Source organism: Oncorhynchus masou, chromosome 2 (assembly GCF_036934945.1).
Source record: "Oncorhynchus masou masou isolate Uvic2021 chromosome 2, UVic_Omas_1.1, whole genome shotgun sequence".
Taxonomy (NCBI): Eukaryota; Metazoa; Chordata; class Actinopteri; order Salmoniformes; family Salmonidae; genus Oncorhynchus; species Oncorhynchus masou.
In genome coordinates, this window is record NC_088213.1 from 12,114,272 (window position 1) to 12,139,795 (window position 25,524).

General features: G+C 45.4%; 1 protein-coding gene across 1 annotated transcript in view; it reads left to right on the top strand.

Moving 5' to 3' along the window:
- The window catches only part of kcnq1.1 (potassium voltage-gated channel, KQT-like subfamily, member 1.1), a 49,043-nt gene extending 25,459 nt beyond the window's left edge, over positions 1-23,584 (top strand). The window contains 6 exon segments of the mRNA XM_064984214.1: positions 76-116; positions 14,588-14,663; positions 20,471-20,565; positions 21,164-21,210; positions 22,142-22,203; positions 22,808-23,584. Coding sequence (XP_064840286.1) covers positions 76-116; positions 14,588-14,663; positions 20,471-20,565; positions 21,164-21,210; positions 22,142-22,203; positions 22,808-23,041 — 555 coding nt within the window. The 3' untranslated portion in view covers positions 23,042-23,584.
- The last annotated feature ends 1,940 nt before the right edge of the window (positions 23,585-25,524 follow it).

The following is a 25,524-nucleotide window of genomic DNA, read 5'->3' on the forward strand; positions in this document are numbered from 1 at the left end:
AGTCTGTTTCCCTTTCAGTCTGTCGTCTATCACCCCGTGTCACAGTCAGTCTGTTTCCCTTTCAGTCTGGACCAGGAGGACCAGTGTGTTCTGACCCCAGTCACCCACGTGTCACAGTCAGTCTGTTTCCCTTTCAGTCTGTCGTCTATCACCCACGTGTCACAGTCAGTCTGTTTCCCTTTCAGTCTGTCGTCTATCACCCACGTGTCACAGTGAGACAATGACATCATCATTAGCCGGCTCTCTAATTGGTTCCTTCATAATGACATTGTTATAACCCTGCTCTCTAAGTGGTCTATTCATAATGACGTCATCATATCCCTGCTCTCGGATTGGTCCCTTCATAATGACATTGTTATAACCATGCTCTGTGATTGTGCCTTTCGTAATGACATTATTATAACCCTGCTTTCTGATTGGTCCCATCATAATGACATCATTCCAGTGAGTCTGTTTCCCTTTCAGTCTGTGCTCTATTTCCAGCCTGAGCCTCAGTTACCCTAACAGCGGTTGAGCCTCATTTACCCTAACAGCGGTTGAGCCTCATTTACCCTAACAGCGGTTGAGCCTCATTTACCCTAACAGCGGTTGAGCCTCATTTACCCTAACAGCTGTTGAGCCTCATTTACCCTAACAGCGGTTGAGCCTCATTTACCCTAACAGCGGTTGAGCCTCATTTACCCTAACAGCGGTTGAGCCTCATTTACCCTAACAGCGGTTGAGCCTCAGTTACCCTAACAGCGGTTGAGCCTCAGTTACCCTAACAGCGGTTGAGCCTCAGTTACCCTAACAGCGGTTGAGCCTCATTTACCCTAACAGCGGTTGAGCCTCATTTACCCTAACAGCGGTTGAGCCTCATTTACCCTAACAGCGGTTGAGCCTCATTTACCCTAACAGCGGTTGAGCGGTTGAGCCTCAGTTACCCTAACAGCGGTTGAGCCTCATTTACCCTAACAGCGGTTGAGCCTCAGTTACCCTAACAGCGGTTGAGCCTCATTTACCCTAACAGCGGTTGAGCCTCATTTACCCTAACAGCGGTTGAGCCTCAGTTACCCTAACAGCGGTTGAGCCTCAGTTACCCTAACAGCGGTTGAGCCTCATTTACCCTAACAGCGGTTGAGCCTCAGTTACCCTAACAGCGGTTGAGCCTCAGTTACCCTAACAGCGGTTGAGCCTCATTTACCCTAACAGCGTTGTTGAGCCTCAGTTGAGCCTCAGTTACCCTAACAGCGGTTGAGCCTCATTTACCCTAACAGCGGTTGAGCCTCATTTACCCTAACAGCGGTTGAGCCTCATTTACCCTAACAGCGGTTGAGCCTCATTTACCCTAACAGCGGTTGAGCCTCATTTACCCTAACAGCGGTTGAGCCTCAGTTACCCTAACAGCGGTTGAGCCTCATTTACCCTAACAGCGGTTGAGCCTCAGTTACCCTAACAGCGGTTGAGCCTCATTTGAGCCTCATTTAACAGCGGTTGAGCCTCAGTTACCCTAACAGCGGTTGAGCCTCATTTACCCTAACAGCGGTTGAGCCTCAGTTACCCTAACAGCGGTTGAGCCTCATTTACCCTAACAGCGGTTGAGCCTCAGTTACCCTAACAGCGGTTGAGCCTCATTTACCCTAACAGCGGTTGAGCCTCATTTACCCTAACAGCGGTTGAGCCTCATTTACCCTAACAGCTGTTGACCCTCATTTAGCCTAACAGTGGTTGAGCCTCATTTACCCTAACAGCGGTTGAGCCTCAGTTACCCTAACAGCGGTTGAGCCTCAGTTACCCTAACAGCTGTTGAGCCTCATTTACCCTAACAGCGGTTGAGCCTCATTTACCCTAACAGCGGTTGAGCCTCATTTACCCTAACAGCGGTTGAGCCTCAGTTACCCTAACAGCGGTTGAGCCTCAGTTACCCTAACAGCGGTTGAGCCTCAGTTACCCTAACAGCGGTTGAGCCTCAGTTACCCTAACAGCGGTTGAGCCTCATTTACCCTAACAGCGGTTGAGCCTCAGTTACCGTAACAGCTGTTGAGCCTCATTTACCCTAACAGCGGTTGAGCCTCAGTTACCCTAACAGCGGTTGAGCCTCATTTACCCTAACAGCGGTTGAGCCTCATTTACCCTAACAGCGGTTGAGCCTCAGTTACCCTAACAGCGGTTGAGCCTCAGCCTGAGCCTCAGTTACCCTAACAGCGGTTGAGCCTCAGTTACCCTAACAGCGGTTGAGCCTCAGTTACCCTAACAGCGGTTGAGCCTCAGTTACCCTAACAGCGGTTGAGCCTCAGTTACCCTAACAGCGGTTGAGCCTCATTTACCCTAACAGCTGTTGAGCCTCATTTACCCTAACAGCGGTTGAGCCTCAGTTACCCTAACAGCTGTTGAGCCTCATTTACCCTAACAGCGGTTGAGCCTCATTTACCCTAACAGCGGTTGAGCCTCATTTACCCTAACAGCGGTTGCGCCTCAGTTACCCTAACAGCTGTTGAGACTCAGTTACCGTAACAGCTGTTGAGCCTCAGTTACCCTAACAGCGGTTGAGCCTCAGTTACCCTAACAGCGGTTGAGCCTCAGTTACCGTGACAGCGTTTGCGCCTCATTCACCGTAACAGCGGTTGAGCCTCATTTACCCTAACAGCGGTTGAGCCTCAGTTACCCTAACAGCGGTTGAGCCTCATTTACCCTAACAGCTGTTGAGCCTCATTTACCCTAACAGCGGTTGAGCCTCAGTTACCCTAACAGCGGTTGAGCCTCATTTACCCTAACAGCGGTTGAGCCTCATTTACCCTAACAGCGGTTGAGCCTCATTTACCCTAACAGCGGTTGAGCCTCAGTTACCCTAACAGCGGTTGAGCCTCATTTACCCTAACAGCGGTTGAGCCTCAGTTACCCTAACAGCGGTTGAGCCTCAGTTACCCTAACAGCGGTTGAGCCTCAGTTACCCTAACAGCGGTTGAGCCCAGTTCATTCAGTTACCCTAACAGCGGTTGAGCCTCATTTACCCTAACAGCGTTTGAGCCTCATTTACCCTAACAGCGGTTGAGCCTCAGTTACCCTAACAGCGGTTGAGCCTCATTTACCCTAACAGTTGTTGAGCCTCATTTACCGTAACAGCGGTTGCGCCTCAGTTACCGTAACAGCTGTTGAGCCTCATTTACCCTAACAGTTGTTGAGTCTCATTTACCGTAACAGCGGTTGAGCCTCAGTTACCGTAACAGCTGTTGAGCCTCAGTTACCGTAACAGCTGTTGAGCCTCAGTTACCATAACAGCTGTTGAGCCTCATTTACCCTAACAGTTGTTGAGCCTCATTTACCCTAACAGCGGTTGCGCCTCAGTTACCGTAACAGCTGTTGAGCCTCATTTACCCTAACAGTTGTTGAGCCTCATTTACCGTAACAGCGGTTGAGCCTCAGTTACCGTAACAGCGGTTGAGCCTCAGTTACCGTAACAGCTGTTGAGCCTCAGTTACCGTAACAGCTGTTGAGCCTCAGTTACCGTAACAGCGGTTGAGCCTCAGTTACCGTGACAGCGGTTGAGCCTCAGTTACCGTGACAGCGGTTGAGACTCAGTTACCGTGACAGCAGTTGCAACTCTCTTGATGATGACTAACCTTGTCTGATACCTGAAGACTTAGCTCCCTGAGGACACACACAGATAGACACAAAGACGCATGCGCACACACACTCACAAACACACACAAATGCACTTGCATAGTATGCGTATCATGGGCATGGTGAAAGCCACTGTGATATAGACCTCTGTGAGAAGAGTGGTGTAAATGAGGCTGAGTTCCTGTCCCTGAAGGCTCCATACTAAACAGTGGGGTAATGGGTCAGGCTGGCTATTGCATGCAGGGACATCATTAACTGGGGACCCTCTCTCTGCCCCATTGCCTGCTAAACCCCTTGAAAACAGCACGGCCCCATTAAACAATGCTCCTTAATTAAACAAGCAGGGACCACTGTGTTCCCGTGTGATGCAGCGATCTAAACCAGTCCCTGGTTCAAATCCAGGCTGTATCATATCTGGCTGTGATTGGGAGTCCCATAGGGCGGTGCACAATTTGTAATTGCAAAGTAATTACAATATAGCAATTAAACACTGGAATGGTAGGATGTGCAGAAGATGAATGTGCAAGTTGAGATACTGGGGTGCAAAGGAGCAAGATAAATAAATAAATAAATACAGTATGGGGATGAGGTAGATTGGATGGGATATTTACAGATGAGCTATGTACAGGTGCAGTGATCTGTGAGGGAGGTAAGAGTCTCCAGCTTCAGAGATTTTTGCAGTTCGTTCCAGTCATTGGTAGCAGAGAAATGGAAGGAGAGGCGGCCAAAGGAAGAATTGGCTTTGGGGGTGACCAGAGAGCTATACCTGCTGGAGCGAGTGCTACGGGTGGGTGTTGCTATGGTGACCAGTGAGCTGAGATAAGTCAGGGCTTTACCTAGCAGAGACTTGTAGATGACCTGGAGCCAGTGGGTTTGGTGATGAGTATGAAGCGTGGGCCAGCGAATGAGATCATACAGGTTGCAGTGGTGGGTAGTATATGGGGCTTTGGTGACAAAACGGATGGCACTGTGATAGACGGCATCCAATTTATTGAGTAGAGTGTTTGAGGCTATTTTGTAAATTACATCGCCGAAGTCGAGGATCAGTAGGATGGTCAGTTTTATGAAGGTATGTTTGGCAGCATGAGTGAAGGATGCTTTGTTTGCGAAATAGGAAGCCGATTCTAGATTTAATTTTGGTTTGGAGATGTTTAATGTGAGTCTGGAAGGAGAGTTTACAGTCTAACCCGACACCTAGGTATTTGTAGTTGTCCACATATTCTAAGTCAGAACCGTCCAGTGTAGTGATGCTAGACGGGCGGGCAGGTGCAGGCAGCGATCGGTTGAAGAGCATGCATTTAGTTTTACTTGCAATTGGCCCAGCATCATCCAGGTTTGGCCGGGGTAGGCCGTCATTGTAAATAATTTGTTTTTAACTCTGACTGGTGTAGTTAAATAAAGGTTAAATGTACAAAATTGTTTAAAAAAAATTATAATCACTTTCTAGGCATATTAGACTGATTTTTCCTTCACTAAAATGGCTGCCATAATCAGCACACTGTGTAACTATGAGGATCTATGACATCAGGTCCTCTAGTGATCTCTGTGTGTTATAGGCTGATGGTTTTACCCTGATAGGCTACTGTCAGGTACAGTAAGGTATATCATTGGTTGATTGGGGCCTGTGACTCCAACAATGGGTGTCTACTAGCTACTGGCTATAGATAGATACTCCTGGCTGTAGATATATACTACTGGCTATAGATAGATACTACTGGCTGTAGATAGATACTACTGGCTATAGATAGATACTACTGGCTATAGATAGATACTACTGGCTATAGATAGATACTACTGGCTATAGATAGATACTACTGGCTATAGATAGATACTACTGGCTGTAGATAGATACTACTGGCTATAGATAGATACTACTGGCTGTAGATAGATACTACTGGCTATAGATAGATACTACTGGCTGTAGATAGATACTATAGATAGATACTACTGGCTGTAGATAGATACTACTGGCTATAGATAGATACTACTGGCTGTAGATAGATACTGGCTATAGATAGATACTACTATAGATAGATACTACTGGCTGTAGATAGATACTACTGGCTGTAGATAGATACTACTGGCTATAGATAGATACTACTGGCTGTAGATAGATACTACTGGCTATAGATAGATACTACTGGCTGTAGATAGATACTACTGGCTGTAGATAGATACTACTGGCTGTAGATAGATACTACTGGCTGTAGATAGATACTACTGGCTATAGATAGATACTACTGGCTATAGATAGATACTACTGGCTATAGATAGATACTACTGGCTATAGATAGATACTACTGGCTATAGATAGATACTACTGGCTGTAGATAGATACTACTGATAGATACTATAGATAGATACTACTGGCTGTAGATAGATATACTGGCTATAGATAGATACTACTGGCTGTAGATAGATACTACTGGCTATAGATAGATACTACTGGCTATAGATAGATACTACTGGCTATAGATAGATACTACTGGCTATAGATAGATACTACTGGCTGTAGATAGATACTACTGGCTGTAGATAGATACTACTGGCTATAGATAGATACTACTGGCTGTAGATAGATACTACTGGCTATAGATAGATACTACTGGCTGTAGATAGATACTACTGGCTATAGATAGATACTACTGGCTATAGATAGATACTACTGGCTATAGATAGATACTACTGGCTATAGATAGATACTACTGGCTGTAGATAGATACTACTGGCTGTAGATAGATACTACTGGCTGTAGATAGATACTATAGATAGATACTACTGGCTATAGATAGATACTACTGGCTATAGATAGATACTACTGGCTATAGATAGATACTACTGGCTATAGATAGATACTACTGGCTGTAGATAGATACTACTGGCTATAGATAGATACTACTGGCTGTAGATAGATACTACTGGCTGTAGATAGATACTACTGGCTGTAGATAGATACTACTGGCTGTAGATAGATACTACTGGCTGTAGATAGATACTACTGGCTGTAGATAGATACTACTGGCTATAGATAGATACTACTGGCTATAGATAGATACTACTGGCTATAGATAGATAGATAGATACTACTGGCTGTAGATAGATACTACTGGCTGTAGATAGATACTACTGGCTATAGATAGATACTACTGGCTATAGATAGATACTACTGGCTGTAGATAGATACTACTGGCTGTAGATAGATACTACTGGCTGTAGATAGATACTACTGGCTGTAGATAGATACTACTGGCTGTAGATAGATACTACTGGCTGTAGATAGATAGATGCTGGCTTATTATGGGCAGATTTTGCTCATATGACACAGCAGTTATTTGAGATTTGTAAAACGTTCCTGGATCTTCCTACTGGCCTTTAATGTTTCTTGCCATTGTTTTGATGAGTCAACATGTGGTGTACTTTGACCAACAAGATAAGGTTCCTGTTGATCTTATCCTGATTGCAGTGGTGGGCAGTCGAGGAGGTAGCTCTTTTCTTTCCCGTCAGGGGAGGGCACTGGGGAGGAATGAATGGCAGGCAGCTACTGTTCAGCTCCCTGGTAGATAACAGCCAAGATGACTCCACAATCTGTAGCACAATGATAGCAGGGGAGGGGGCGGCCATTTTGTGATAGTGCTGCTGTTTGTCGTTTGGTTTAAGACTCCCCTCGGTCATTAACAGCTACTAGTATGAAGATAGAGCAGCACCTATAGACATTCATAACGTGTCAAATCAAAGATGTTACCTCATCTTGGTTGTTTTTGGCTTAAAGAAAGTAGGAGGAGTCAACGTTGCTTGCCAGAGGTCCTCATCTAGCATTGTGACGATCACAGTGTCAGCTGCTCTGAGATCAGAGAGAGAGGGAGTGGCTGTTTAGACCAGGGTGTTGACACCAGTAATGACATGACCTTTTCCTGTCACTTTCAGCTCCTTTCATATGCCTGCCTTGTTGTTGTCCCCAACAAACAAACAAACAAACAGAAAGACAGACAGACACAGTCCAGACCCACACTACCAAGGTCATTTCTCCTCTTGTCACCCAAGTGTCACTTTGGTGAAAGAGGGGGAGAGATGGAGAGAGAAGGCAGGATTAAATCCATGGGTGTTTGTTTAGGCTAGGGGAAAAAGTTAGTGCATGGTCTTCTAGGTTTAGGCTTGGCGTGTATGGTTGTGTAGGGGTGGTAAGATTACTGCAAGAGTGCAGGGACGACAGATTGAAATAGACTATTAGTCACCCAGTCACACCCCCCCTTTGATTCCTCTTCCTCCATGGTGGATGTCCCCAGATCCCTTTCTCAGTCCTCCCCAGATCAGAGTGGTGTGCTGCTGGCTCCCTCACTGTTCTATCACGGTGATGAGACCAGGCAGTCTACAGGTTCTATCAGGGTGATGAGACCAGACAGACTACAGGTTCTATCAGGGTGATGAGACCAGACAGACTACAGGTTCTATCAGGGTGATGAGACCAGACAGACTACAGGTTCTATCAGGGTGATGAGACCAGACAGACTACAGGTTCTATCAGGGTGATGAGACCAGACAGTTCTATCAGGTTCAGGGTGATGAGACCAGACGGGGTTCTATCAGGGTGAGACCAGACAGACTACAGGTTCTATCGGGGTGATGAGACCAGACCGACTACCGGTTCTATCAGGGTGATGAGACCAGACAGACTACAGGTTCTATCAGGGTGATGAGACCAGACAGACTACAGGTTCTATCAGGGTGATGAGACCAGACAGACTACAGGTTCTATCAGGGTGATGAGACCAGACAGACTACAGGTTCTATCAGGGTGATGAGACCAGACAGACTACAGGTTCTATCAGGGTGATGAGACCAGACAGACAGGTTCTATCAGGGTGATGAGACCAGACACAGGTTCTATCAGGGTGATGAGACCAGACAGACTACAGGTTCTATCAGGGTGATGAGACCAGAGACAGGTTCTATCAGGGTGATGAGACCAGACTACGGTTCTATCAGGGTGATGAGACCAGACAGACTACAGGTTCTATCAGGGTGATGAGGTTCCATGACAGACTACAGGTTCTATAGGGTGATGAGACCAGACAGACTACAGGAGGGTGATGAGACCAGACAGACTACAGGTTCTATCAGGGTGATGAGACCAGACAGTCTACAGGTTCTATCAGGGTGATGAGACCAGACAGACTACAGGTTCTATCAGGGTGATGAGACCAGACAGACTACAGGTTCTATCAGGGTGATGAGACCAGACAGACAGGACTACAGGTTCTATCAGGGTGATGAGACCAGTTCTACAGGGTGATGAGACCAGACAGACTACAGGTTCTATCTGAGGGCCAGACAGAGGTTCTATCAGGGTGATGAGACCAGACAGACCTACAGGGTTCTATCAGGGTGATGAGACCAGACAGACTACCGGTTCTATCAGGGTGATGAGACCAGACCGACTACCGGTTCTATCAGGGTGATGAGACCAGACAGACTACAGGTTCTATCAGGGTGATGAGACCAGACAGACTACAGGTTCTATCAGGGTGATGAGACCAGACAGACTACGGTTCTATCAGGGTGATGAGACCAGACAGACTACAGGTTCTATCAGGGTGATGAGACCAGACAGACTACAGGTTCTATCAGGGGTGATGAGACCAGACAGACTACCGGTTCTATCAGGGTTGATGAGACCAGACAGACTACAGGTTCTATCAGGGTGATGAGGCCAGACAGACTACAGGTTCTATCAGGGTGATGAGACCAGACAGACTACAGGTTCTATCAGGGTGATGAGACCAGACAGACTACAGGTTCTATCAGGGTGATGAGACCAGACAGACTACAGGTTCTATCAGGGTGATGAGACCAGAGACAGACAGGGTGATACAGGTTCAGACAGGTTCTATCAGACTACAGGGGTGATGAGACCAGACAGACTACAGGTTCTATCAGGGTGATGAGACCAGACAGACTACAGGTTCTATCAGGGTGATGAGACCAGACAGACTAGGTTCTATCAGGGTGATCAGACCAGGTTCTATCAATGGATGCAGGGTGATACCAGCACCAGGACCATGAGACCCACCAGGTTCTATCAGGGTGATGAGACCAGACAGACTACAGGTTCTATCTGGGTTAGACTACAGGTTCTATCAGGGTTGAGACCAGACAGACCAAGGTTCTATCACCAGACAGACTACAGGTTCTATCAGGGTGATGAGACCAGACAGACTACAGGTTCTATCAGGGTGATGAGACCAGACAGACTACAGGTTCTATCAGGGTGTTCACAAGGTTCTATCAGGGTGATGAGACCAGACACAGGGTGATCAAAGACCGATCCACTGACTTAGTGTTCTATCAGGGTGATCAGAAAGGACTGACCACCCGTGTTAAAGCACCACTCTGGGCTTAGTGTTCACAACGACACTCAAAGACCGATCCACTGACGTTCTGGACACCACCCAGTGTTTCAAAGACCAGATCCAAGTTCACCACTCTGGGCTTAGTGTTCACAATGACACTCAAAGACCGATCCACTGACGTTCTGGAACCACCCGTGTTAAAGCACCACTCTGGGCTTAGTGTTCACAACGACACTCAAAGACCGATCCACTGACGTTCTGGAACCACCCATGTTAGTTGAGCCACTTTATCAGAGGCAAATGACAAGACATTGAGTATAAAACAGTTCTGGTTCTATCGGGTAATGAGACCAGACAGACTTGGTGTTTCTGAGCCACATACATATTCATCAATATATTTATTTACTGTATGGTTCAAAACCACTTAGTTGACACCCACTGGGCAAAAAGTGGATGAATCAATGTTGTTTCCATGTAATTTCAACCGAAAAATGTTTATGTGATGACGTTCAATCACTGTGGAAAACTGATTGGTTTTGCAAAAAGCCAACATAAGGGAATTGTCTTTTTCACCAAAAATGTTTACCTAAATCCAATGACATATGACCACTACAGGTTTTTTGTGACCAGACAGACTACAGGTTCTATTAATTTATTTCAAGTTAGTTTACAACTCAACCAAATGTAAATGAAAACCAAACGTTAAACCTGTCTGTGTCCAGTGGGACCAGTGATTGCTGTGAATGAAGCCTCATTGGATAATCAGCCCTCAACTCTCTGCTGGAAGTGTAGTCTGTAGGGAATGGTCCCGTCTCAATCTGGCTCCATCTGTTTATTCAGGAGAAATGAGGCACAGGGTCAATTTAGGCAGCATTTATGCTGACACACCCTGACACTCTTCAGCTACACAATTACCCTCATGCTCTAGGACAGCGATTCTCAACTGGTGGGTCACAACCAACATTTGGGGACAAGGGAGGTTTTGATTGGGTCATGGGAGTATAAAATATAATAATAAGGTATGAAGAAAGGTTCTCTGAACTCAAATAACTTAAAACAAGGAGAAAGTGTGTAGACATGATAACACATATTTTTTATTGGTCATTTAATTTCTGAAAATGTTTTCTTCAATCACAGTATTTCCAATATAGAGCTATTATCAGTGCTATGTTTGTTGATTTTGTGGTCTCAAGCCAATGAGTTTATTAACATTCTTCATATGGGCAAAACGGTATTATTTGACAATGAAAGAGTTGGGAATGTTGTTCCCTTGTCATATAATTGCTACATTTACTATCAATATAGCATTTGAAAATACAAATATAGTTTTCCAGATTTATATTTTGACGATTATTTTTGCGATTCGAATATTGGGGCGCGACTGAGACCCGTGTTAAAGTACCACTCTGGGCGTGATGAGACCAGACCTGGTTCAATTTGGGTCCCCGGGCAAAACCAGTTGAGAACCACTGTTGTAGGGTATAGAACAAATGAATTTCCTTGTGACAGTATGGTTTACTTGACTAGTTGTGACTTGAGAATATTCCTGGATAGTTAGTAAGCAACTCCAGTGTATATTTGGCCTTGTGTTTTAGGTTATTGTCCTGCTGAAAGGTTAATTGGAACCATTTCCCAGTGACTTAAAAGTGAATTGCTTTGCCACATTGTATTGAAGTATTACTTTAGTGCCTTGTTGCATACAGATAAATGTTTTGGAATAGATACATTCTGTACAGGCGTTATTTTTTTCACGCTGTCATTTAGATCGGTATTGTGGAGTAACTACCATGTTGTTGATCCATCCTCAGTTTTCTCCCATCACAACCATTCAACTCTGTAACTGTTTTAAAGTCACAATGGGCCTCATGGTGAAATCCCTGAGTGGTTTCCTTCCTTTCTGTCAACTGAGTTAGGAAGAACACCTGTACCTTTGTAGTACCAATAGGTGCCCTTCTTTGTGAGTCATTGGAAAACCTCCCTGGTCTTTGTGGTTGAATCTGTGTTTGAAATTCACTGCTCGACTGAGGGACTTTACAGATAATTGTTTGTGTGGTGTACAGAGATGAGGTAGTCATTCAACAATGTATTATTATTGCACACAGAGTGAGTCCGTGCAACTGATTATGTGACTTGTTAACAAACTGTTTAACTCCTGAACGTATTCAGGCTTGTCATGACAAAAGGGTTGAATACTTACTCAAGACATTTCATCTTTTCATTTTGAATTCATTTGTAAACAAAAATAGGAAAACACAATTCCACTTTGACATTATGGGGTATTGTGTGTAGGCCAGTGACATTATGGGGTATTGTGTGTAGGCCAGTGACATTATGGGGTATTGTGTGTAGGCCAGTGACATTATGGGGTATTTGTGTAGATCAGTGACATTATGGGGTATTGTGTAGATCAGTGACATTATGGGGTATTGTGTGTCAGGATACATTCTGTACAGGCATTTTTTTCACACTGTCAGTGACAGTATCTATGGTTGATCCATATTTGTGACTGGTTTTCAGTGACATTATGGGGTATTGTGTGTAGGCCAGTGACATTATGGGGTATTGTGTGTAGATCAGTGACATTATGGGGTATTGTGTGTAGATCAGTGACATTATGGGGTATTGTGTGTAGGCCAGTGACATTATGGGGTATTGTGTGTAGATTCAGTGACATTATGGGGTATTGTGTGTAGGCCAGTGACATTATGGGGTATTTGTAAACAAAAATAGGCCAGTGACATTTGGGGTATTGTGTGTAGGCCAGTGACATTATGGGGTATTGTGTGTAGGCCAGTGACATTATGGGGTATTGTGTGTAGGCCAGTGACATTATGGGGTATTGTGTGTAGGCCAGTGACATTATGGGGTATTGTGTGTAGGCCAGTGACATTATGGGGTATTGTGTGTAGGCCAGTGACATTATGGGGTATTGTGTAGGCCAGTGACATTATGGGGTATTGTGTGTAGGCCAGTGACATTATGGGGTATTGTGTGTAGGCCAGTGACATTATGGGGTATTGTGTGTAGGCCAGTGACATTATGGGGTATTGTGTGTAGATCAGTGACATTATGGGGTATTGTGTGTAGATCAGTGACATTATGGGGTATTGTGTGTAGATCAGTGACATTATGGGGTATTGTGTGTAGGCCAGTGACATTATGGGGTATTGTGTGTAGGCCAGTGACATTATGGGGTATTGTGTGTAGATCAGTGACATTATGGGGTATTGTGTGTAGGCCAGTGACATTATGGGGTATTGTGTGTAGGCCAGTGACATTATGGGGTATTGTGTGTAGGCCAGTGACATTATGGGGTATTGTGTGTAGATCAGTGACATTATGGGGTATTGTGTGTAGATCAGTGACATTATGGGGTATTGTGTGTAGATCAGTGACATTATGGGGTATTGTGTGTAGGCCAGTGACATTATGGGGTATTGTGTGTAGATCAGTGACATTATGGGGTATTGTGTGTAGATCAGTGACATTATGGGGTATTGTGTGTAGATCAGTGACATTATGGGGTATGGGGTATTGTGTGTAGGCCAGTGACATTATGGGGTATTGTGTGTAGATCAGTGACATTATGGGGTATTGTGTGTAGATCAGTGACATTATGGGGTATTGTGTGTAGATCAGTGACATTATGGGGTATTGTGTGTAGGCCAGTGACATTATGGGGTATTGTGTGTAGATCAGTGACATTATGGGGTATTGTGTGTAGATCAGTGACATTATGGGGTATTGTGTGTAGATCAGTGACATTATGGGGTATTGTGTGTAGGCCAGTGACATTATGGGGTATTGTGTGTAGATCAGTGACATTATGGGGTATTGTGTGTAGATCAGTGACATTATGGGGTATTATTGTGTAGATCAGTGACATTATGGGGTATTGTGTGTAGATCAGTGACATTATGGGGTATTGTGTGTAGGCCAGTGACATTATGGGGTATTGTGTGTAGATCAGTGACATTATGGGGTATTGTGTGTAGGCCAGTGACATTATGGGGTATTGTGTGTAGATCAGTGACATTATGGGGTATTGTGTGTAGGCCAGTGACATTATGGGGTATTGGTGTAGATCAGTGACATTATGGGGTATTGTGTGTAGATCAGTGACATTATGGGGTATTGTGTGTAGATCAGTGACATTATGGGGTATTGTGTGTAGGCCAGTGACATTATGGGGTATTGTGTGTAGATCAGTGACATTATGGGGTATTGTGTGTAGGCCAGTGACATTATGGGGTATTGTGTGTAGGAGTGACATTATGGGGTATTGTGTGTAGGCCAGTGACATTATGGGGTATTGTGTGTAGGCCAGTGACATTATGGGGTATTGTGTGTAGATCAGTGACATTATGGGGTATTGTGTGTAGATCAGTGACATTATGGGGTATTGTGTGTAGATCAGTGACATTATGGGGTATTGTGTGTAGATCAGTGACATTGTGTGTAGATCAGTGACATTATGGGGTATTGTGTGTAGATCAGTGACACAGTTTTTATGTTATTTTTTACATTTAATAAATGTTAAATTCAGACTGTAACACAACTGAATGTGGAACAAGTTAAGGGATGTGAATACTTTCTGAATACTATAAAACAAATCCCTCATAGCCATCTCCCTCACACAGGCTGCAGGGGAGTCACAGAGCAGCTATCCACGTGATCCTACGGATGCGCTACTTTGTCGCTAAGAAGAGATTCCAGGTGGGTACGTTGTTTGTAGGAGTGTTTTTGACCAGCGGAACGATCCACTGTATTGACAGATACCACTACCTACATTCTGGTATAGGCTACCACACTTGGGTTCAAATACTATTTCAGGTATTTTAATTATTTATCAAAACAAGTATTCAAATATTTAAAAAAACAAGTAGTTGAATATTGAAATGTATTTGTAAATAGACTTGGAAAGTATAAAACAAATTCTCAAATACACTGACTCGAATGCATTTTAACCCATGCATTTTAACCCATGCATTTAACCCATGCATTTAACCATGCATTTTAACCCATGCATTTAACCCGTGCATTTAACCCGTGCATTTAACCCGTGCATTTAACCCGTGCATTTAACCCGTGCATTTAACCCGTGCATTTAACCCGTGCATTTAACCCGTGCATTTAACCCGTGCATTTAACCCATGCATGTAACCCATGCATTTAACCCATGCATTTAACCCGTGCATTTGAAACATTTGAAAGTACTTTCACGTACATTTTGGTCGACAATTATTATTATTTTTTCACAAATAACCATTCAAATCCTCAAATAAAAGTACTTGTTTTGGGCTGTTTATTTGAAAATAATCAAATACACAGAAAAAAGTATTTAAATAAATACTCAAATGCACATGTATTTGCACCCTGGTCTACTGCTATTTCAGCTCTTTCCTCCTTCCCTCTCTACCCTAACACCATTACAATCCACTCTATACATTCACACCTCCCCCCTTCTTCCCTCCTCTCTCCCCCCCTCTTCCCTCCTCTCTCGCCCCCCCCTCCCACCCCCTTCTTCCCTCCTCTCTCGTCCCCCCCTTCCCTCCTCTCTCGCCCCCCTTCACCCCCCTTCTTCCCTCCTCTCTCGCCCCCCCTCTTTCCTCCTCTCTCGCCCCCCCCCTCTTCCCTCCTCTCTCGCCCCCCTTCACCCCCTTCTTCCCTCCTCTCTCGCCCCCTTCACCCCCTTCTTCCCTCCTCTCTCGCCCCACCTCACCCCCCCTTCTCCCTCCTCTCTCTCGCCCCACCTCACCCCCCTTCCCTCCTCTCTCGCCCCCCTTCACCCCCTTCTTCCCTCCTCTCTCGCCCCACCTCACCCCCCTCTTCCCTCCTTTCTTGCCCCCCCCTTCCCTCCCTCTCTCGCCCCCCTTCCCTCCTCTCTTGCCCCACCCCCCTTCTTCCCTCCTCTCTCGCCCCCCATCCTGGTTCTTTCTGGTTGCCCTCAGCAGTCAACACACAGCATATCCTGTTTTATCAGCAGGCTGTTAGCCGCAGACTAGCGCTAGACAGTGTTTGGGACAATGATGTCACGCTGATGACTGTTTACCCACCTCTTAACGGGACTGCCTGTCCTCACGTCCTCTTAACGGGTCTGCTTGTCCTCACTTCGGTGTGACTGTTTGCCTTCCAGACAGGCTGCCTTGATCAAGTCACACCGGGACTCCAGGACAAACAGGCAGCTTCACACTGCTGTCTGAGCAGGTGTTGTGGAGCTCAGCCTAAAACTAACATAGTCAGTCAATGAAGAGACTCTTCCCCCAGGCTGAAAAGCAGGACAGCGGACATCACTCATGTTGTGGGTTTGCCTTTGAGTCTGTGTGTGTCTGGGTTCTCAGTAGTGTGCGTGGGGGATGGGAGGGTGGTGGTGGGGAGGATTTGGACTTGGTTTTGGATTGTAGTGTTATTATGGTTGTGTGTGTGGGCTTAGTGTTTGAGTGATCAGGCTGTCTTTAGGGTTCTAGAATACTCTGTAGTGTGTTTTCCAGGGTTTTAGTTGAAGAGACTGGTGATGTGTGTGTGTGTGTGTGTGTGTGTGTGTGTGTGTGTGTGTGTGTGTGTGTGTGTGTGTGTGTGTGTGTGTGTGTGTGTGTGTGTGTGTGTGTGTGTGTGTGTGTGTGTGTGTGTGTGTGCAGTAGGTGTGTTTGATCTGGTGACATATGTTTGGAACACCATCTACTGTGAGGCTGTGTTGAAGTGCAGTAACGTCTGAGTCTACGTGTTGAGTCCTGAGTTCAGCTGAGGCAGTGTTCCTGGCTACAGGCCCACGGCTCTACCCTGTTAGCACACTGCACGGCACGCACAGAGAAACTGACTCCACAGTCAAACACACCTAGTGGCTGTGAAGGATAGATACTGTACATCAGTGGTGGAAAAAGTACCTGTCATACTTGTGTAAAAGTAAAGATACCTAAATAGAAAATGAGTGAAGTAAAAGTCACCCAGTAAATTTTTACTTGTGTATAAGTCTGTGTATTTGGTTAAAAATATACTTAACCTGTTAACCTGTATTACATATCTGTGTAAAACATACTAAAGTTAAAAAGTAAAAGTATAAATCACCATCTTATATTAGGCAAACCAGATGACACAGTTTTGTAAATTTATGGAAAGCCAGAGGTCCAACATTCAGACATAATTTACAAACAAAGCATTTGGTTTAGTGAGTCTCAGATCAGAGGCAGTAGGGATGCCCAGGGATGTTCTCTGTTTAGTGAGTCCTCCAGATCAGAGGCAGTAGGGATGCCCAGGGATGTTCTCTGTTTAGTGAGTCACTCCAGATCAGAGGCAGTAGGGACAGGGATGTTCTCTGTTTAGTGAGTCCTCCAGATCAGGATGACCAGGGATGTTCTCTGTTTAGTGAGTCCTCCAGATCAGAGGAAGGATAGGGATATTCTCTGTTTAGTGAGTCCTCCAGATGGTGGGGAAAGAGATGTTCCTGTTTAGTGAGTCCTCCAGATCAGAGGCAGTAGGGAAGGGATGTTCTCTGTTTAGTGAGTCCTCCAGATCAGAAAATGAGGATGTTCTCTGTTTAGTGAGTCCACCAGATCACTTGTGATGGTATAGCGCAGTGGGGATGACCAGGGATGTTCTCTGTTTAGTGAGTCCTCCAGATCAGAAGTGGGGATGACCAGGGATAACCTGTTAGTGAGTCCTCCAGATCAGAGGCAGTGGGGATACCAGAGATATCTGTTTAGTGAGTCCTCCAGAAACATAGGGATAAGGGATGTTCTCTGTTTAGTGAGTCCTCCAGATCAGAGGTAGTAAGGGATACCAGGGATGTTCTCTGTTTATGAGTCCACCAGATCAAAGTGGGGATGACAGGGATGTTTTGTTTAAGTCCTCCAGATGGAGTGGGGATGACCAGGGATGTTCTCTGTTTAGTGAGTCCTCCAGATCAGTAGGGATGCGCAGGGAGACAGGATGACCAGGGAAGTGAGTTATCAAACAAATGCAGGGATGTTCTCTGTTTAGTGAGTCCTCCAGATCAGAGGCAGTAGGGATGACCAGGGATGTTCTCTGTTTAGTGAGTCCTCCAGATCAGAGGCAGTAGGGATGACCAGGGATGTTCTCTGTTTAGTGAGTCCTCCAGATCAGAGGCAGTAGGGATGCCCAGGGATGTTCTCTGTTTAGTGAGTCCTGCCAGATCAGAGGCAGTAGGGATGACCAGGGATGTTCTCTGTTTAGTGAGTCTGCCAGATCAGGGAGAGGCAGTGAGGATGACCAGGGATGTTCTCTGTTTAGTGAGTCTCCAGATCAGAGGCAGTGGGATGACCAGGGATGTTCTCTGTTTAGTGAGTCCTCCAGATCAGAGGCAGTAGGGATGACCAGGGATGTTCTCTGTTTAGTGAGTCCTCCAGATCAGAGGCAGTAGGGATGACCAGGGATGTTCTCTGTTTAGTGAGTCCTCCAGATCAGAGGCAGTAGTGGATGACCAGGGATGTTCTCTGTTTAGTGAGTCCTCCAGATCAGAGGCAGTAGGGATGACCAGGGATGTTCTCTGTTTAGTGAGTCCTCCAGATCAGAGGATGACCAGGGATGTTCTCTGTTTAGTGAGTCCTCCAGATCAGAGGCAGTAGGGATGCCCAGGGATGTTCTCTGTTTAGTGAGTCCTCCAGATCAGAGGATGACCAGGGATGTTCTCTGTTTAGTGAGTCCTCCAGATCAGAGGCAGTAGGGATGACCAGGGATGTTCTCTGTTTAGTGAGTCCTCCAGATCAGAGGCAGTAGGGATGACCAGGGATGTTCTCTGTTTAGTGAGTCCTCCAGATCAGAGGCAGTAGGGATGCCCAGGGATGTTCTCTGTTTAGTGAGTCCTCCAGATCAGAGGCAGTAGGGATGCCCAGGGATGTTCTCTGTTTAGTGAGTCCTCCAGATCAGAGGCAGTAGGGATGACCAGGGATGTTCTCTGTTTAGTGAGTCCTCCAGATCAGAGGCAGTAGGGATGACCAGGGATGTTCTCTGTTTAGTGAGTCCTCCAGATCAGAGGCAGTAGGGATGACCAGGGATGTTCTCTGTTTAGTGAGTCCTCCAGATCAGAGGCAGTGGGGATGACCAGGGATGTTCTCTGTTTAGTGAGTCCTCCAGATCAGAGGCAGTAGGGATGACCAGGGATGTTCTCTGTTTAGTGAGTCCTCCAGATCAGAGGCAGTAGGGATGACCAGGGATGTTCTCTGTTTAGTGACTCCTCCAGATCAGAGGCAGTAGGGATGACCAGGGATGTTCTCTGTTTAGTGAGTCCTCCAGATCAGAGGCAGTAGGGATGACCAGGGATGTTCTCTGTTTAGTGAGTCCTCCAGATCAGAGGCAGTAGGGATGACCAGGGATGTTCTCTGTTTAGTGAGTCCTCCAGATCAGAGGCAGTAGGGATGACCAGGGATGTTCTCTGTTTAGTGAGTCCTCCAGATCAGAGGCAGTAGGGATGACCAGGGATGTTCTCTGTTTAGTGAGTCCTCCAGATCAGAGGCAGTAGGGATGACCAGGGATGTTCTCTGTTTAGTGAGTCCTCCAGATCAGAGGCAGTAGGGATGACCAGGGATGTTCTCTGTTTAGTGAGTCCTCCACATCAGAGGCAGTAGGGATGACCAGGGATGTTCTCTGTTTAGTGAGTCCACCAGATCAGAGGCAGTAGGGATGACCAGGGATGTTCTCTGTTTAGTGAGTCCTCCAGATCAGAGGATGACCAGGGATGTTCTCTGTTTAGTGAGTCCTCCAGATCAGAGGCAGTAGGGATGACCAGGGATGTTCTCTGTTTAGTGTGAATTGGACTTTTCCTGTTCTGCAAAGTATTCAAAATTTAACGAGTACTTTTGGGTGTCAAGGAAAATGTATGGAGTAAAAAGTACTATATTTTCTTTAGGAATGTAGTGAAGTAAAAGTTGTCAAAAATATAAATAGTAAAATACAGATACCCCAAAAATTGACTTAAGTAGTACTTTAAAGTATTTTTACTGAAGTACTTTACACAACTGCTGTACATCATGTCGGTTTATGACAGGGAAAAAAACACTCAAAGTGGGTTAACTCCATGAGTGTTTTAAATCATAGTACTCAGATTAAAGTGGGTTAACACCCTGAGTGTTTTAAATCATAGTTCTCAGATTAAAGTGGGTTAACTCCATGAGTGTTTTAAATCATAGTTCTCAGATTAAAGTGGGTTAACACCCTGAGTGTTTTAAATCATAGTTCTCAGATTAAAGTGGGTTAACACCATGAGTGTTTTAAGTCATAGTTTAAAGCTTTAAAGTTTTCAGCTTTAAAGCTGCAATATGCCATTTTTGGGGGATGTCTGTGTATTGTCTTGACTTCTTTCAATAATTGTGTGTGCGTGTGGTATGACTGTCTGGTGTGCTTACATCAGAGAGAGATCTTTTCATATATTCTCAAGTCTGCAACTCAAACTTCTTTTCGCAAACTGTGTTAGAAAGACTCATTTTTACACGATGGCAGCTTTTTGATCTGTTGAGTTGTTTAGAGTTTTTACTGCTGAGGGTGATTAACACTGTGTGTGTGTTCTGCAGCAAGCACGTAAGCCCTATGACGTGCGAGACGTGATCGAGCAGTATTCCCAAGGACACCTGAACCTCATGGTGCGCATCAAGGAGCTACAGAGAAGGTGGGCTGCATCTCAAACGGTCTCCTAAGTCCCGTTTATTTGAAATTGATATCAAGGTCTTTATGCGGGTCAGCGCATGTGACTTGCACACTACAGACCCACTGGGCATAGACATCAGTTCAACATCTAGTTTTGATTTACATTTAGTTGAGTTGTCAACTAATGTGAATACAACGTCAAATCAACAAAAGCAATCACCATGTCATTAGATTTAGGTTAAAAGTTGGGTGAAAAAAAGATGAATGTCCTCCCTCACGTTGGTGACGTTTTGCAAAACCAATTCGTTTTCTACGTTGATACAACGTCATCACATAGATTTTTGAGGGTTTAAATGACGTGGAAACAACGTTGTTTCAACCAGTTTTTGCCCAGTGGGGATGCAGTCTTTTTTTTTTGTCACACTCGTCTGGGTCAAAAAAGATTTTTTTTACTGCATTAAATTGAACTAATAAATATCCTCCTTATCACCACGGAAATTACATTTTGTGTCTGACTTTCTCTCTCAGATTTTGACCCAGGTGAGTGCGGCATGCTGTGCTGTGACTGCACCTGTAAATAACCCAAAGCACTGCATTCAATGTGTTTAATTCTCCTCTAGACTGGACCAGTCTCTAGGGAAGCTGACCCTGTTCCAGACTAGCTCAGGTAAACAGTTCTCTACAGTATCTTACAGTATCTTAGAGGGGCTGGACACAGTACTATATCTCTATTGTATCTTACAGAGTCTTAGAGGGGCTGGACACAGTACTATATCTCTACTGTATCTTACAGAATCTTAGAGGGGCTGGACACAGTACTATATCTCTATTGTATCTTACAGAGTCTTAGAGGGGCTGGACACAGTACTATATCTCTACTGTATCTTACAGAATCTTAGAGGGGCTGGACACAGTACTATATCTCTATTGTATCTTACAGCATCTTAGAGGGGCTGGACACAGTGTACTATATCTCTACTGTATCTTACAGAATCTTAGAGGGGCTGGACACAGTACTATATCTCTATTGTATCTTACAGCATCTTAGAGGGGCTGGACACAGTGTACTATATCTCTACTGTATCTTACAGAATCTTAGAGGGGCTGGACACAGTACTATATCTCTATTGTATCTTACAGCATCTTAGAGGGGCTGGACACAGTACTATATCTCTATTGTATCTTACAGCATCTTAGAGGGGCTGGACACAGTACTATATCTCTACTGTATCTTACAGAATCTTAGAGGGGCTGGACACAGTGTACTATATCTCTAATTTACAGAATCTTAGAGGGGCTGGACACAGTGTACTATATCTCTAATTTACAGTATCTTAGAGGGGCTGGACACAGTGTACTATATCTCTAATTTACAGAATCTTAGAGGGGCTGGACACAGTGTACTCTATCTTACAGCATCTTAGAGGGGCTGGACACAGTACTATATCTCTACTGTATCTTACAGCATCTTAGAGGGGCTGGACACAGTACTATATCTCTATTGTATCTTACAGAATCTTACGTCTCTTCTTGTTTCTTGTTACGTCGTCTTGTTTTGCTGTTCTATGACTTGGACCATGATGCCCCTGGGGCAAAAGACAAAGCCAAAGACAAAGGCACCAACACCATCGGCTCCAGACTCAACAGGATGGAGGACAAGGTAGGACGTTACGCCACGTTACACCCTCTGAACAGAGTATGGCTACTCATCTACGGCTGTCATTTCTATTGTGCCTTTAATCAGATTTCAAAGCCCTCCATTTTGTGCCATCTTACCCACAGCCAATGTTAAGCACCCAACTCAGTGACACACAGCAGCCATTTTGTGCCAAATCGGTTTGTGCCAAGTCAGTTTGACTATAGAAAAGCCACCAATTTGGTTCAACTGTGTTTCAGTCCAGCACAGAGGTCTGATAGGAGGGAATTCACTCAATACTGACATAATCAGTCCCCTAATGATATCCCTAAATAGGAGTTGAGAAACCAGGGTGGATTTTCATTTACAAAACCTTTCAAGTTTTCTATTTTTTTTGGCTTTCATTAAAACTCTTTTGATCATTTAATGAGGGATGATAATGTCTTGGTTTGTTTTCCCAAGATGAAAAGGATTTGGTGATTTGCCTGAAAAAGGCAGATGACGAGAAAATTAGAATACACATTTCCATTTTCTGCAAAAACAGACAATAACATAGAAAGAGTATCTATAAAATATATTATATTGATCTGTACAGCATTGAATTTTCTGTTTGTCCATCTACTTACAGATACAACGTATGGACCAGACACTCAACCAAATCGCAGAGTCCCTTACCCAGCTGTTGTCTGGGACAAGCCAGGGGCAGGGGGAAATGGGGGGAGCACAGGGGCAAGGTAGGAGGAGGTCACAGGGTGGGGCAGGTGTCCCCAGCCAGGATAGCCTACCCAGCTACGAGCAGCTCTCCACCGCGACCCTCCATCCACCCCTCAACTCCAGCCTCAGCCAGGACAAGAGCTCCTGAATCAACCCTCCATCCACCCTCAACCCCAGCCTCAGCCAGGGCAAGAGCTCCTGAATCAACCCTCCATCCACCCCTCAACCCCAGCCCCAGCCAGGACAAGAGCTCCTGAATCAACCCTCCATCCACCCCTCAACCCCAGCCTCAGCCAGGACAAGAGCTCCTGAATCAACCCTCCATCCACCCCTCAACCCCAGCCCCAGCCAGGACAAGAGCTCCTGAATCAACCCTCCATCCACCCCTCAACCCCAGCCTCAAACAGGAGAAGAGCTCCTGAATCGACCCTCCATCCACCCCTCAACCCCAGCCTCAAACAGGAGAAGAGCTCCTGAATCGACCATCCATCCACCCCTCAACCCCAGCCTCAGCCAGGACAAGAGCTCCTGAATCGACCATCCATCCACCCCTCAACCCCAGCCTCAGCCAGGACAAGAGCTCCTGAATCAACCCTCCATCCACCCCTCAACCCCAGCCTCAGCCAGGACAAGAGCTCCTGAATCAACCATCCATCCACCCTCAACCCCAGCCTCAGCCAGGACAAGAGCTCCTCAACCCCAGCCTCAAACAGGACAAGAGCTCCTGAATCAACCCTCCATCCACCCTCAACCCCAGCCTCAAACAGGACAAGAGCTCCTGAATCAACCCTCCATCCATCCCTCAACCCCAGCCTCAGCCAGGACAAGAGCTCCTGAATCGACCACCCATCCACCCCTCAACCTCAGCCAGGACAAGAGCTCCTGAATCAACCATCCATCCACCCCTCAACACCAGCCTCAGCCAGGACAAGAGCTCCTGAAGCAGAGAAACACCAAAACCATTTTGACGCTTTCTCTCTTTGTCTTGTTCTGAGATCAGTGTTCTTCATAATAATGAACCAGCTGTGTAGTGCTAGGGCAAAAAACTAAATGTGCACTCAGCGGGGGCCCCAGGACCAAGTTTGCATATGTAACATTATTCCAGCTGTGTAAGAGCATTGGAATGTTACAATATCAAAAAGTAACGGTAGTATTCTATTTGATTGAAATATGTTGATATGCAAAGCCAACACTTCAGTATAAAGGTAGCTATGTTTTTTGATGGTGAATATGGAATGATGTCCATACTACAAGTAGGCAGTTATAATAACACCATGTTTTCAAAGGTTCTCCATGTATGTACCGTCGAAACATAAACTAAAGTGTTGGGGTCGGGCTGAGGGCTTTTATGTAGATTTTCAATGCAATCAAATTGTGTAGCTATCCTGTTTTATAAAGATTTTGCATTGCCAATAAATGAATGTGGCAAATATCCATAACTTCTTTGGGGGGGGTGATTGTCAAACAATTCTGTTCAACCATGGATCTTGCATCAATAATTTAGTTATAGAATATTACATCCAAGTTAGGTCATATCAATGTCCCATTGGAAGCTGTATGTGTGGAATGTGCCTTAAAGAACCATAACATTTAAGATACATTGTCCTGTCCCTTTAAAACCCACAACATTAACCTTGCCCCTGCCTCCCCCCGGGGTAGACTCCATTCCATGAAGACCAAAGGGAGGGAAGAGTTAACTGCACCTAGATCCCCCTCCCCTCTCATGTCTTCTGCCTTGGGGGATGGTGGATGGAAGGACCAGTGGCGTGGCTAATACCAGAGCTTTGGACAGATGACCTCAGCTGCAGCAGATGGTGACCTCATCCCGCTTGCCTTCCGGGGATCCTTCCATTCCTTCAGTAGTAGTAGGCACACAGATAAAAGACCAGATGACCATCTGGGCCCTGCCTGCCTTCTGCCTGGGTGCTCATGACAATAGCACCCCCTCTCTAAGTGTGGTGTGTAAGTGTGGGGGTCGTTGTGGCAGTCATTGTGGTGCTTTTGGAGGTGGGTGAGGGGAGAGAGGTGTTGCTATAGGGACACTGCTGGGTTCTAGAGCTTCGTAGAGGTCCGGTTGACTGGTCTTACTGGTCATTGTGATAAGACGGGCTTGGTATTCTGACCAACAAAGAGGGAAATAACAGCTCATGTGCTGCTCCACAAACACATCCTTTATCACGCTGGTGATCGCTACTATGTTTCAATGTTGGTCTATGATACATTCAGAATGGTTCTCATATTCTGGGTAGAGAGACAAATAAACCCCTATGCTACTGCACTAATTGGCATTGAATCAATGACATTTTATTTATTTTACCTTTATTTAACCAGGCAAGTCAGTTAAGAAACAAATTCTTATTTTCAATGACGGCCTAGGAACAGTGGGTTAACTGCCTGTTCAGGGGCAGAACGACAGATTTGTACCTTGTCAGCTCGGGGGTTTGAACTTGCAACCTTCCGGTTTCTAGTCCAACGCTATCTTGTCTAGAGTAAGTCAGTCATGTAGAGGGAATGTGATGTTTCTGCTATTAACATGCCCTAGTGAACCTAGACAGAAAATGGTCCAGAATTAAGTTCTGCTGAGGTCATGATGGAATTCCATCCGTGTTTGACTTCTTAGTAGGTCTATTG